The sequence below is a fragment of the Lynx rufus genome, unplaced genomic scaffold (assembly GCF_022079265.1).
Source record: "Lynx rufus isolate CCGP_SWC_20201006 ecotype Redwood Valley unplaced genomic scaffold, mLynRuf1.p SCAF_5, whole genome shotgun sequence".
NCBI lineage: Eukaryota > Metazoa > Chordata > Mammalia > Carnivora > Felidae > Lynx > Lynx rufus.
Genome location: NW_025814867.1, coordinates 49,619,427 through 49,634,066, shown reverse-complemented (window position 1 = coordinate 49,634,066; position 14,640 = coordinate 49,619,427). Strand labels below are relative to the sequence as shown.

Sequence of the window (14,640 nt, the reverse complement as noted above, 5' to 3'; positions counted from 1 at the left end):
TCGACCATAAAATACAGAGACCAAGGTAAACAAATAGCATTGAGAAACTTGGAGGAAATAGAGGCAATGCAGGGAGAAGGAAATTTTAAAAACTGCCCTTAACATCAGAGTGATGAAACAGAAAATTGCAGCCACAAAGCAAGAGTAGTATGCTGTGGGAAAAGATGGTTCTGAGGAAAAAAAGAGCAGAGAAATAAACTCAATAAGTGGCTTAGAAGATAAAGAGAACATTGCCCGTAAAATAGAACAAACACAAAGAAATAAAAAGTAGAAAGAAAAGATAAGGAAATTAGTGGATTGATTCAGAAAGCCCATTCTGAATAATCAGAGGTACAGAAAAAAGATAAGAACAAATAGAAGGGAGATTATAAAATAAATAATACAAAAAATGACTAGCATGGAAAGGTAGAACTCTCTAGACTAGCAGGGCCACTCAGTGCCAAGCACACTGGATATAAAAAGAGACCAATGATAATGAAATTTCACAAAGCCAAGGGTAGAGTAAAACCCTAAAAGTTTGCAGAAAGAGAGAGGGAAAAAAGCGCTGATCCAATTAATGAGCAAAGGCAGGTCCTATAAAAGGAGTAGATTCACTATGGCATCAGACTTCTCAACAGCACCTCTGGAAACCAAAAACATGGGAGCAATGATTTCTGACTTAGAATTTTCTACCTGGTGAATCTGTCAACTGAACGTGCATGCAGAGTAAAACACACATGGAAGAACTCAGAAATACAAGCAAGAAATAAATAATTTACTTTCTGAGTACTCTCTGATGAGAATGACAGAATGAAGTCAGAACAAAACCTGAATAAAGCGCTGAATCCCACCAACCTGGAAGAAGGACGACCTTTATAGGGGATAAAAAATTGGAATTCATAGATTGTTTGTTGTCTTGGTAATCGAGACACCATTAGCATCATGAGGAAGAATTTATGAGAGGACACTAAAAATTAACCAAATGGGTAGAAATAGCAGCAATTAACAAACTGAAAACAAAAAATGTTCAAGAAACACAGTCATTATTCAATAGACTCAATGTCCAACACTTGCATAATCAGAATAATTCAACACTGAATAGCAATTAAATTAAAAAATTAAGATATAACTATCCTAGGTGGAGCGGTAGAGGGAAAAAGTTAGTTTTGCTGGCTCAAACAAGCTAAATTTTTTATCCAACACAATAAAAACATCCATAGATAATGCTTAAGGTGTATAAAAATAGAAAATAGCATCATTAACATAACAATTTGGAATATAAAGACTCCTTCCAACAGAAATATCTAGAAATGTTGACATTATTTTTTTTGGAGAGTGATTATCCATATAGGAGGGGAAATTCTGCTTTCAATCATAAGCTTCTTGGTTTTGATTTACTTAATTATGAATATATATTACTTTGATAAAAATGAAAAGAGTTTAACAATATTAAAATTCTGTGCAAATTATACTATGATTTTGGATTTGGTGTGCTATGGGAATCATAGCTATAAGAAATATAATTATTTACTTCTGACTTTGTTTTGAAATTCATACTCACTGTCAGAGCTTTGCCAGATAACTTATAAGAAGTCTGAGGGTAAAATGTTAGTATCAGAATACTACTGTTATATAGGGATCTATGACTTTGGTTTCTACAACTAGTCCACCTGAAGTGGATTGACCTTTAATATGAGGGCCAGTTAGTCTTTTTTGGATGAGATTAAGGTATTATAGCAAACTAGGACAAGAGAATGGAGTCCAACCTGGAATAATCAAGGAAGTCAAATTATAGTAACTGACTTGACAGTTTAAAGCATCTCAAAAAATAAGAAGATTCAGGAGTTTCAGCTATATTGAAAAAAACAATCCGTTTTGAAAGTAAGCGTTTCGATTTTTCAGTAGAGATGAAGAAAAACACCCAGACAATAGGTATAATGTAAAAGTAAAGGCTTTGAATTTGAAGTCAGAAGAATGAAATTTGAACCTTGATTTTGCTTCCTGTTAGTTTTGTGACTTTGAGATAGTGAACATTTTCTAGCATAGATTTGCATATTTTAAAATGGGAATAAAAACACCAAGTTTATGAGACTGTTGTAAGAACTATTTAAGATTTTATGTGTAAAAGCTCTTTATAAACTGCACAGCATTGACTACATTATTTAAATGTAAAGAATCATTATTAAATCCAGGATTTTTAAAGCAGTCTTAGCACCACTTGCCTGGTATAGTAAGAAGAGTCCTTCATGTTGGAAACAGCAAGTGGCTCAGATACTGATAGCAAACAGAACTTTCAAATAAGCTTCATGAGAAATAGGAGTAGAGTAGGGAGAAGTTCTTTTCCGTTTCACCTTACTAGCTATGTGGTATAGGGAGAAAAACAAAGGGGAAAGAAACAGTAAAGAGCATTACCCTATGTCGAACCTTCTTTCATACAGTAGAATTTCACAATGGCTTTTTAAGTAAGGTCCGAAAAATTCAGTTTTGTGAAATGCCGGATTTTGCTATTGGGAGTTATTTAAATTAGACCAGGAGTTGGGGGAAGGAGGGAAACTGATTGACATGTACATTTCATTTCTCATTATTATGGGGTTTTACTGTATTTCACTGAGTTAATCCTTAATACTTGAATTTTGATAGGAAGTGGATTATTTCCCATTTATTGTTATATAATGCCCAGAAAATTGTGAGCTTCCTAGAATGCCTACTGATATTTTCATCAATTTACTGAATACTTCTCGAATAGGATGCTTTTTGCTAACATGTTCTGCTTTGTATCTCGAACCAATAACATGTTCTCTGCTCAACTGCAATTAGTTTTATCCCAGGATGATATTTTTGATGTTTGTTACATCAAACATGGGCTCCTGGTAGACCTAAGTCTAGGACAAGGCCCCTACATCTCTGAACAAACAGCCTCATAAACCAAATAATTGCAGTGTAAACTCAGGCTTCCCATGGCACATGAATTTTATTTTATTTTTTTTATCAATTTTTTAAAATGTTTACTTATTTATTTTTGAGAGAAAGAGAGAGAACAAGTAAGTAGGGGAGGGACAGAGAGAGAGGGAGACACAGAATCTGAAGCAGGCTCCAGGCTCCGGGCTGTCAGCACAGAGTCTGGCGCGGGGCTCCATCCCACAAACTGTGAGATCATGACTTGAGCTGAAGTCAGACGCTTAACCAACTGAAATAACCAGGCACCCCAATTTTATAAAATTTTGTGAGAAATTACTTATTTTTCAGATTGCATGTGATAGTATATAGCAGACAAATTAATGAGCTGCTTAAAGCCTGACTAGGTCAATAGAGTTTTTACAGGTATCATGATTTCATTTATTTTGTGGTATTTTCTGGTGTTGTCTGTTAATATAAGCCTCTGAATGTAGGAAGGATTGTAAAATTTGCTCAATGGATGCATCAGCCATTGTGCAGCTAGTTTGTGGGGGGGAGGGGAAGCATTCTATGCTATTTCAAGCCAGCAAAAAAACCCAAAAAAACAAAAAAAAACTGCAAAACAAAGCTTTTGTTCCCCTGCAGAAGGTTTAAGTGCTGTTTAAACTGTTTAGACAGGGGCGCCTGGGTGGCTCAGTCGGTTAGGTGTCCAACTTCACCCCAGGTCATGATCTCGCGTTTCATGAGTTCAAGCCCGCGTCGGGCTCTGTGCTGACAGCTCAGAGCCTGGAGCCTGCTTTGGATTCTGTGTTTCCCCTTCTCTCTTCCCCTCCCCTGCTTGTGCTCTCTGTCTCTCAAAAAAATGAATAAATATTAAAAAAAATTTTTTAAACTGTTTAGACAAATGAGATTTCACTAAAACATAAGCATCAAACCTAAGAGATAATAGAATATTTGAGAAATATTGAGAAGTGGCTCATAAGATTAGTTTTCTCTATCACTGTTCATTAGTATTTTTAAATGTCACTGTTAGACTGTGGGACTCAATGGAATTTTGATCAAAATATCACACCCTTCATGTTGCTATTTAATTAATTATTCCTGAAGAGTGTACTTTGCCCAGTGACACTAAGTATGTGTGTTCATGCAGCAACCTTGAGAATGCCTCAGTAATAATAGCATGCACTGCTTCTTTGATGTCACACGTTAATAGTAATGCATTTGATTTTCACAACTACCTTATAAGGTAGCCACAGAGAAGGTAAGTGACTAGTTCAAGATCCCGCTGTAAATAATATGAGATGGCTAATCGGGACAAAAGCCATCTAACTCCAGAGTACTTTGTTATGCTAGCTGCTTCATCTAGGTTTTTGGTTTTATTTTCTCTTGCCAACCTTTGTGATCTTGAATCACCATGGCAGATTGCTCTTGTGATTCAGTGGAAAGATCTGTAGATATGTACACCCATGAGTGGATTTACCTAGAACATCCTGTTTTGTCAGGGGATCATTTTCTTTCTGTATGTATTTATGATTAGCAAACTGTAGTGTTTGTGTAGAAAACATTAATTTGCAAATAGCTACTAGCTTATAGTAAGTAGATTTTAACAGTGGATTTGCACTGATTATTGATTTAATTTTATTAATTTTGCTTCATGGAGTACATTTGTCTATTACTTGAAGGGATGTTTTCACTGATTAAATCTGAAGGGTAACATGGTAAGATTCAGATCATTTTCTAAAGATAAAGTTGCTATGACACTAGTAATCTCAAATAATGCTCATTAAATCACTTTGCACTATATCATGAATGTTAAGCAATGTGCCTTTTTAGCATAGAAGAAAACATCTCATGGAATTGCAGGTACTCTACTAATGTTTTGTTTTGTTTAGATGAACAATGTGACAACAGACTATTGTCTTGACATCATAAGGAAATTTGAAGTTTCAGAAGAAAATAAGACGAAAAATGTTCTTGGCATAGAAGGTAAAATAACTAATTTCTTAATTTCTCATTTTTCAGTTCAGTTTGCTAAGTTAAATTCTAGCAAAATTTTTAGTAAAAGAAGTCAGGAGATATTCATGGATTACAGGTGATTCAAATAAAACTCACAAAACAACATATTTTCCTATAAAACAGATGCCATGATATTGCTATTTCTCTTACTTTGGCAATGATCATATGCATGTTCTACTCTAAGCAAGTCAACCTGATGCCACCATGTGGGTGATAGATGCCAAGAAATATTTGGACTTCTCTCAAATGGCAAATTTTGGAAAGAGATTCAACCTGGTGATTTCAAAAAAGGAAATTTGGTCTTCAAATAACTAATCTATGACATTAGTGACTTTTAAAGTACAGGTTTCTTTAAAAATCTTGGCAATGAACTTGTTTTTACCTAGTTGGTAGCAGTGGAGATATTGTTGGAGCCACAAATTTTGTTAATACAACTACTTCATTATATAGTTGAGGAAAGTGAAGCTCTCAAAGAAATTAAGTAATTTGCCCAGAGTTATATACTTAGAATGTAGCTTCAAGGATCTTGCACATAAATGTGAATATAGCTACATGTATGTGTAAGTTATATATACTTAAAATACGTGGGGAAATAAATTTCAGGCTGCTACCCAAGAGAAGAACAAATTTCAGGCAGAACCAATAATCTAATGAAGGACCGCCAAGGCCCCCCATTGCCCTCAAGACCATCCAAAGCCATGGTTTATCTTACTGTTTTTGATTCCTGCCCTCCCCCCCCCACACACACACACTGGTTTCAGGCTCAGTGTGGACAAGGAGGTTTGGTACCACATGTTTACTTCCTGCGGTGGAGGGTAATTAAAGGAATAATTTAAAACTTATATATATTAAGAACCATTTTAAAACACCTAGAGAAGATAAACTAATTTGGGCCTTTTCTTTACCAAGAAATGAATGTTTTGCTTGGTGGGCCCCCCAAAATGGAATTAAACATGATTTCTACATTATTGTCATAAAGATAGGCATGAAGAAATTCTCCAGAGTCTCAGAGGATATTTACAGATACAGATACAGTTTCTTGAAGACTTGAAGCAGTTTAACCTGATAAATTGGAATGTCATTCCACTTAAGTACTTGTGGTCATTCAAGTATTTATTCATGTATTAACGAATGCCTCTTCTACCTAGGTATTATGTTTTGAAAAACTGTAGAAAAACTGATCGGGTTTTCTACAAAATTGTTTGTTTGAGTATAGCTGATACACAGTGCTACACTAGTTCTGGGGGTATATCTTAGTGATTTTACAAATGTATAGCTTATGCTATGTGTAGCTACTGTCTGTCTTATTACGTCGCTATTACAATATCATTGACTCTAATCCTTAAGCTGCGCTTTTATTCCTATGACTTGTTAATTCCATAACTTGAAGCCTGGACCTCCCTCTCCCCTTCACCCATTTTGTCCAACCCCTCCCCTCTGGCAACCATCACTTTGTTGTCTGTATTTCTGCATAATCTTTAAACATTATTTTAAAGTTACAAATGTGCTAGCTATTAGCAGCATCTTCCCAAACCAATTTCAAAGTCAAATAACCACACTCTCAATTTAGGCTGTGCCTAACTTTTGACCTATTACTTCACCCATGGCACTAACAGTACTGTTTTTTAAATGAATAACGTATCAAATTGATGGTTGCACAGTGTATCACTTTGTGTAAAAATTGCTTTAACACTGCATCAGTAACCCATTAGATCATGCTGCATAATCCTAGCTTGAGTTCAGTAGCTATTGAATGGCTTTGGAGTAAGCCCTCTCTCATACTCAATCAAAATTCTTGAAAAGCCTACTTATTTTTCTGTAGGTTATGTTCACATTGCTATTCCCCAGCCATGTTTCAGTTTTTAACACTATTTGACCTGAAACAAATCTCTCATTGCCTTAGTATTCCTCATAGTACCTGTCCTGAGTGTAAGTAAGTAAGATAATCATTAAACCATACTTTAATTAAAAAAATTTTTATTAATGTTTATTGATTTTTGAGAGAGAAAGAGAGAGACAGAGTGTGAAGTGAGGAGAAGCAGAGAGAGAGAGAAAGAGAGAGAGAGAGAGAGGGAGACCCAGAATCCAAAGCAGGCTCTAGGCTCTGAGCTGTCAGCACAGAGCCTGAACTGATTTTTTAATGTTTAGTTTTTGAGAGAGAAATAGAGCATGAGTGGGGAAGGGGCAAAGACAGAGGGAGACACAGAATCTGAAGCAGGCTCCAGGCTCTGAGCACAGAGCCTGACGTGGGGTCTGAACTCATGAACCATGAGATCATGACCTGAGCCAAAGTTGGACGCTTAACCAACTGAGCCACCCAGCTGCCCTGCTGTGAACATACTTTGATCTCTGTTGTCCCTGATGGAGTCAGTTAAGTACACTTTGAAAGCTAAAGTACTTTACTCTCTCTTTCTTCCAAAGGGTTCACGAACTTCATGCGTAGTCCTGCTTGTGACATATTTAATCCATTGCACCATGAAGTGTACCAGGACATGGATCAGCCTCTGTGCAACTACTACATCGCTTCCTCTCACAACACATACCTGACGGGGGACCAGCTCCTTTCCCAGTCCAAAGTGGACATGTATGCACGGGTGCTACAAGAGGGCTGTCGCTGTGTGGAAGGTTTGTGCTTTGTCTGAGCTCTGCTGTGTGTTGATGGAGACTTAAAATATGTACTCACACTAATCAGAACCATTTTTCTTCTTATTGTAGAGTCATTCTTTACTCATGATGCTCTCTGGATCCTCCTTATTATCCAATCAGGAGGAGAGAGACAGGGAGGTACTAGAAGTTAGGAAGCACACCTTCAGTTGCTAAAAAATTGTGATGAAAATGAAAGTTTTCCTAGAAAGATTTTTTTTATTTAAACAATGACAAAGATAGTTCAGGATAACTTTGTTTTTTTTTTTTTGAGACACTTCATCAGTCAGCAACATTTATTAAATTTCTTGTGGGGTCTTGATTGTGAGGACACAGATATAGGACATGGTTTCTGCCTTCAAGGAGCTGACAATCTTATAGACTGGGTGGCCATTAAAAACAGTAGTACAACATGAGAATTCCTCCAGGCAAATCATATACATATTGAGAAGTGTTGGTACAAAGAGTAAGATGTGAAATAAAATGGCGATGAGAAATAGGTAGGCTGGGAAAATAAACTTGGGTCAGTCATAAAGAGGTAAAGGATTTGAGTGCTGTAGTGAGAAATTTCAGCTCTAGCTTTTGGTAACGGGTTCATTGAAAGGTTTTCATACATATGGTGATATGATCAGACTTGCAGTTTAGAAAGATCATTTGGGTCACTGTGTAGGGAGGACAAGTTTTTTAGAATATGTGTTTGTGGCAGGGAAGAAGAGTGAAGCTAGATAGAGCAAAGAGAATGGTAGGAAGGCTATTACAGTGATACCAAGGAAGAGTTCACTGGACTGAGTGAGTTGGAGAGACAATTGCATAGATATTAAAGAAGTAAACCCAGCAGGACCCAATGCAAGAAGTAAAGGATGTAAGGAATGAGGGTGAGAGCTGTAGTAAATGAATGGTGCCCTCACATTATGTGGGAAATCTGGGGGGAAGAGCGTTAACGAGTTCAGTTTTCCATCAGTTGAGTTTATAGTGACTTTGTAACATTTACATGGACATTTTTATCAGTCGGTTGGATAATAATATCTGAACTCAATGGAAAGATCCAGGCAAGATAAAGATAATTTAATTCTGTGTTTTACTTTTGTATTTCTGTATTTCTGTATTTCTGTATTTCTGTATGTATGTATGTATGTATTTATTTATTTATTTATAGAACGAGACCATGAATTGGGGAGAGGGTCAGAGGGAGAGAGAGGGAGAATGAATCTTAAGCAGGCTCCATGCTCGGTGTGGAGCCTGATATGGGCCTCGATCCCACAATGCTGGTATCATGATCCGAGCTGAAATCTAGAGTTGGACGCTCAACTGACTGAGCCACCCAGGCACTCCATAATTCTGAGTTTTGTATGTGATATTTAAGATCATGAAAGTGTACAAGATCACTTACAGAGACGAGTGGACAAGTGAATGAGGCCTGAGTAGGGAAGTGATCCAGCATTTAGATGTAGGAAGAGCAAGGGTAACCAATGGGGATTAACTTGGAATGGTCACTGGGTCCTAAGGGATGAAATGGTCATAAATTTCCCGTGCAACAGAAAAGTAAAATAAGGTAAAAATTAATTATCCAATCTGGTTGCATTTAACAGCTAGGAGGTTATTGGTGTCTTAAAAAAAATTTTTTTTAATGTTTTATTTATTTTTGAGAGTGAGGGTAGGAGCAGGATTAGGGGAGGGACAGAGAGAGAAGGGAACAGAATATCCGAAGCGGGCTCTGGGCTGATAGCAGCAAGCCTGATATGGGGCTAGAACTCACAAACTGTGAGATCATGTCCTGAGCTGATGTTGGATGCTCAACCAGCTGAGCCACCCAGGTGCCTCTGGTGTCTTTTGATAGATAGTTTTGGTGACATGTTAGTGAGAAGTTGGGGGTAGCTAATCTGCTATGGGTTAGTCACTTGGCATTTTTCTGCAGTAGAAGAAAACTGGATGATACAAGTTTGGGAGATTTTGACACTTGGAAGAACAGAAAATGAGGACACAAGTTTTGTTTTTAGATGGGATAAGGGGACCAGATTTTGAAAGGTTTCATGTCTGATAGCCTGTCTTTTCTCTGGGATGAGAGCATCATCTACTAAGTGTAAAGTGAGTGGAAGTTAGCTTAGAGGCTTAAGAAGATCAACAAACAACGGGAGAGGAGTTGACAAGATAAACTGGGAAAGTTCCTAGCTAGTTTCAAAAACAGTCTTAAAACAGTCTGTTTGTTATACAAGATCTGCATGTTTAGATTCCTCCCACCTCACTCCCATCAGATTAGATATAGGAGCAGTGAAGGTAGATTATAAAATTGATCCATGCCTCTAGATTTCTAGGTCATATAAAATATCTTCACGGTGTTGGTGAGCACTCTTAAGTAAGTAGTCAGTAGGTCGGTGAGTCTAAGAAAGGAAAATAAATGAATAAGGGGCCATTAATGAGGTAAGGAAACTAGAAAACTCCAAGAAATAGAAATATGGGGAAAGTTGTCATCACACACACACAAAAGAAGAGCAGAGAGTTGTTATCACAGAGTGCAGGCTTTTGGACATAGTTACAGGTGACGACTGTATCCAGGGTGTGTCATGGGTGGACATGAATGAAGTAGAGTGGGGATGGGATTGTTAGCATTGGAGAGGTCAAAGGTAAAAAGATGGAGTAAGTTGCCCACCTGTACTTTTACCTCACAAAGGATGTTGACAGGTAGATTAAATGTTAAAAATTTTAAAGATTAACAGTTGGAGATTAAAAACTAAGCCAGATATTTAAATGCAAAAAAAATACTATAGGAAAGACACTTGGAAGATTACAGAAAGGTAGAGTTGGATAAAGTGAGGTTCAAAAGTAAGGAGATTTTTTTTTTCTTAATGGATGTAGGAGAAAAAGTGTTTAAAAATAGCAATAAGGCCTAGAGAAAAATTAAAAATAGATCTACCCTGTGACCCAGCAATAGCACTGTTAGGAATTTACCCAAGGGATACAGGACTGCTGATGCATAGGGGCACTTGTACCCAATGTTTATGGCAGCACTTTCAACAATATCCAAATTATGGAAGGAGCCTAAATGTCCATCAACTGATGAATGGATAAAGAAATTGTGGTTTACATATACAATGGAATACTATGTGGTAATGAGAAAGAATGAAATATGGCCTTTTGTAGCAACGTGGATGGAACTGGAGTGTTATGCTAAGTGAAATAAGTCATACAGAGAAAGACAGATGCCATATGTTTTCACTCTTACGTGGATCCTGAGAAACTTAACAGAAGACCATTGGGGAGGGGAAGGAAAAAAAAAAAAAAGAGGTTAGAGAGGGAGGGAGCCAAAACATAAGAGACTTAAAAACTGAGAACAAACTGAGGGTTGATGGCGGATGGGTATTGAGGAGGGCACCTGTTGGGATGAGCACTGGGTGTTGTATGGAAACCAATTTGACAATAAATTTCATATTTAAAAAAAATAAACAAATTAGACATAAAAATAAAAAAAAAGCCCTAGAGAATGACTCTTGGTCTGTGATTTATACTAAAAACATCTGTGGAGAAAAGTAGTGTCCTCCAAGGTAAGCTGATTGTTAAGATGAGGAGGTTGAAAGAGAATTCCAAAAAGAGTCAGATGATAGAAGGGAGTTTGTGATGGAATGGAGATTCTATGGAACAAAGGGGAATCACTTTTTGGTGGGGATGTGCTGGGAGTTAGCAGTAGATAACCACACATCCTGGGCTGGTGAAACAGTGTAGGGGAAATGAATAAAGCAGTAGGGTGATAAGACTAGTAACTAGATGGGCCTTTGTCATATAGTTTCTGGCATGTTATCAGGGTCATTAACATTTTAAAACTGGACAGGCATTAAGAACTGTCTACATAAAGAGCAGTTAGAACCACTACAAATTTAGTGTTCTGGAAATTTATGCTTTAAGAGATGTCATTTTTGCAGTCAATGGAGAGAGCACCTACTGACAATGAGTGACTGACAATTGAGTAGCTTAAGCAACTAATGAAGATGCTTATAAAATATTAACATAAAGAAAAACCTTTTAGAAGATCTTGAGATGACATTCTGCTCTCAGCCATTATTCAACCCTTTGTTCATTCAGTACTCAGGAAGTTTTACATGTCTGACATGCACAGAGATTCCCTGGGCAAAAAGCCTCTTTGGATTCACAGTGATGGTTGCCTATCATTTTAAAGGGTGACATTTCCTTGGAGGGCCAAGTATGGAAAATGACTTGTAGTGACTCCATGAAATGATAGTTAACTCCAGACAGTTTTGCAATTTTGTTAAGTGCTGTGTCCCGTATGGTATTTATTTTGCTTTTCAGGTCCTCCAGGTACCTGGTCTTCTCTTTTTTGCTTTTTTAGTCAAAAATCCGTGTCCTACCCAAGCCCAACCATGTTCCCATGATCAACTCCTTATACTGAATTAGAACATCTAATCCTCCAGCTTAGTTTTGCCTATTAAGAAGGAAAGTTATCTGATTAAGACAATTTATAGCAGGGTACAAATGATTTTTAGTCTTAGCCTTTTTTAGTGTCTTTTGATTTTAAAATGAGAATGTTTAGAAATTGTGTGCAGTAGATGTTATTGAATATGGGCCTTCCCTTGTACGTCCCTTCTTTCTTCCTAACTGCCATTCACCAAAGTAATAGAAAGAAGCTACTTGGCTCTCCTTTTCTAGTAGGAGCTTGTCTGCTCCAGATATTCACACAAGCTGAGGATATATACAGTTACGGTGTAATTTTAAAGGACACGCAATCTGTCAAATATCTCCCTTACCAGTTTGTGTCAGTAAATTCCTCCCCTTGTATTTGGTTTACTTGAAGTTATTTCTGTTGAAATAATCTGTAAGTGGACAGTGAAAGTCAAACTACTATTTCTGGAAGGTTTTTGTTGAGGACAAGAATTATCTTTGTTTGGGAGACTTGATCAGCTTTGTCCTTGAACTATTTCCTGTTCCAAATTAGGGTTATCACTTTGGCTTTGAATGTACTGTAGGAAGGAACTACCATGATTTCAGCCCCTTTTGTGAGTTAGGTCCTGAGTGAGTGCTTTCTATACATTCTCATTTGATTCTTACAACCTTAAGGGGGATAGAATAATCTCCTTAAGAGGATACCCCATCTTGGAGTAGGTTAAGTGGCTCAAGTTTCCATAGCTGGGAAGCTTGCAACCTGAGGTTTTAACTCAAGTTGATTTAACTCCCCTGCTCCACTTTTCCCTGGGAAGTCTATGTGCTTTTTGGAGGAGGAAGTTTGAATGGCATGATCAGCCCTAACGCGGATCAAATGACAGTCATCAGTCACATAAGGAAAGCTAGAAAAACTGAAGTGAAGCACTGAGGGGACGTTGGCTTGAGAAGAAGGAATTTGCTTGGTTCAAGATTAGGACTACCGTCTAACTAGATGTTCCCAAAGACTTAGAATTTGATGACACGATCTTTTGTGCTTTCCTAACAACTTCTGTCAGCGCTGTGCTTTCGAGATCTTAGTTCGTATCTGAAGTTTGGACCTGGAGACATCAGTGTATATATACCCAGTGATATGTCATCTACCTTGGGTCCAGATGAAGCTGTTTTTACTCCTAAATAGATGGAGCTAAGATTTAAAGAACCTGATGTATAGAGTGTAGCAGGTCATGGATTGAAAATCTCAGTTACCACAGACATTTTTCTGAAGCAGCTTTTGCCAAGGATAGCACTTCAAGGTAGAGAATAATGATTCTGGACAGGTTCTTCATGGTATTGTGACCTGAAGAATCTCTCCACTTTCAAGCCTCTAGTTTTATAATGTTGTGTTTTCCATCTCCATTAGTACAGCTGTAGGAATGTCTTTGGTAAAGATACATAGAGAGTATTGGGGAAGACTAATAAGTCTTTTTTGGTGAAGTGGGCTTGTCAGCAAATCAATTTGAGAACACTTTTTACATAGCCTTACCTTCCCTTGATTTTCAGCCCAAGTTGCCTAATAAATATGGATGTTCTGTCCAGGGGATTTTCACTCTCATTATGGAACTGATGTTGCATCACTGCTATAATTGGTTTACAACCTTTCCTGTTATCTCTGGAAGTGCTATCAGGATGGAGCACTTTTAAGTTCCATTATGAAAAGCTGTCATCTTAGCTGCTCGTCTAGGCTGCAGAACTAACCACCTCTTTGTCCAAGTGCTTTCGGAGGGCTCTAATGTGTGATGTGATTAAAAATGGGCCACTGGCAGTTTTGTGGGCATGGGAATTAGTTAGAGGGTCTCTACCTTGCTAGCATTCCCATTACAGCATTAGTTCTTACAGGAAACTTCCCTGTCATTTGAACTTGGCTATGATTGCCACATGTTAGGATGCTGGTACCATTTGGGAGTATGGTTATCCTTATTCACCGGATAGATGATGAAATAGATCTAAAGTGTGAACATTTTTAGAAGAGCTGTCCTTGACTATGGATATTCTGCCTATGTTTATAAATAATAGGAAAAGAGCACCTTATTTCATGATCCATGTGGTTTAAGAGCTATTTTTATGTGTACATGACAATCAAATAAGGCATAGTATTGCCTTGTCTACATTCATTCTTTTTGAAAGGGTATTAGTTCATTTATGAGGAACCGTTATGCCACCTTTCCTCCACAAGGGGGCTAAATCAGAGTATAAATTAATCAAATTACGTACCTTTGAAACATCTCTGCCTTCTTTCCACACCCATATCCAAAGACAAATTAAAGAATATCAAGTACATGTCAAAAGATGGATGGAGCTTCTCTTCTTAGAAAATGTCTTTGATACATTTGACCTCATTTGCAGGCCCAAAGGAATAATACAGTTCTTCATGCTAGTATCTCCAAACCTTTGATCTTCTCAATGGCATCTTTATTCTTAAAATTTGTTTTTTATATTCCTATGGTGTTAACCTTGAAAATTTTTTTCTCCTTTTACCTTTTTCATTTTTTCCTCTAAGGATAATTTATAGCCAATGTTTAATTGTAATATAGGTGACTGTACTAGGGAACAGAACTAATGGGATCTCTCTCTTATATATGAGAGAGAGGAAGAATGATTTTAATAAATTCGCTTACGTGATCATGGGGATTTCCTAGTCTGAAATCTGTATAGCATGCCAGCAGTTTGGAGACTTACATT

The 14,640-nt window shown here is 37.3% G+C and overlaps 1 protein-coding gene across 2 annotated transcripts in view; it reads left to right on the top strand.

Annotated features, from left to right (window-relative positions):
- The window catches only part of PLCH1 (phospholipase C eta 1), a 187,173-nt gene that overhangs the window by 122,007 nt on the left and 50,526 nt on the right, over positions 1 to 14,640 (top strand). For both annotated transcript variants that reach the window (XM_047099766.1, XM_047099765.1), the window contains exons 6-7: positions 4,767 to 4,860; positions 7,312 to 7,515. In XM_047099766.1, coding sequence (XP_046955722.1) covers positions 4,767 to 4,860; positions 7,312 to 7,515 — 298 coding nt within the window. The remainder of the gene's footprint in view (positions 1 to 4,766; positions 4,861 to 7,311; positions 7,516 to 14,640) is intronic.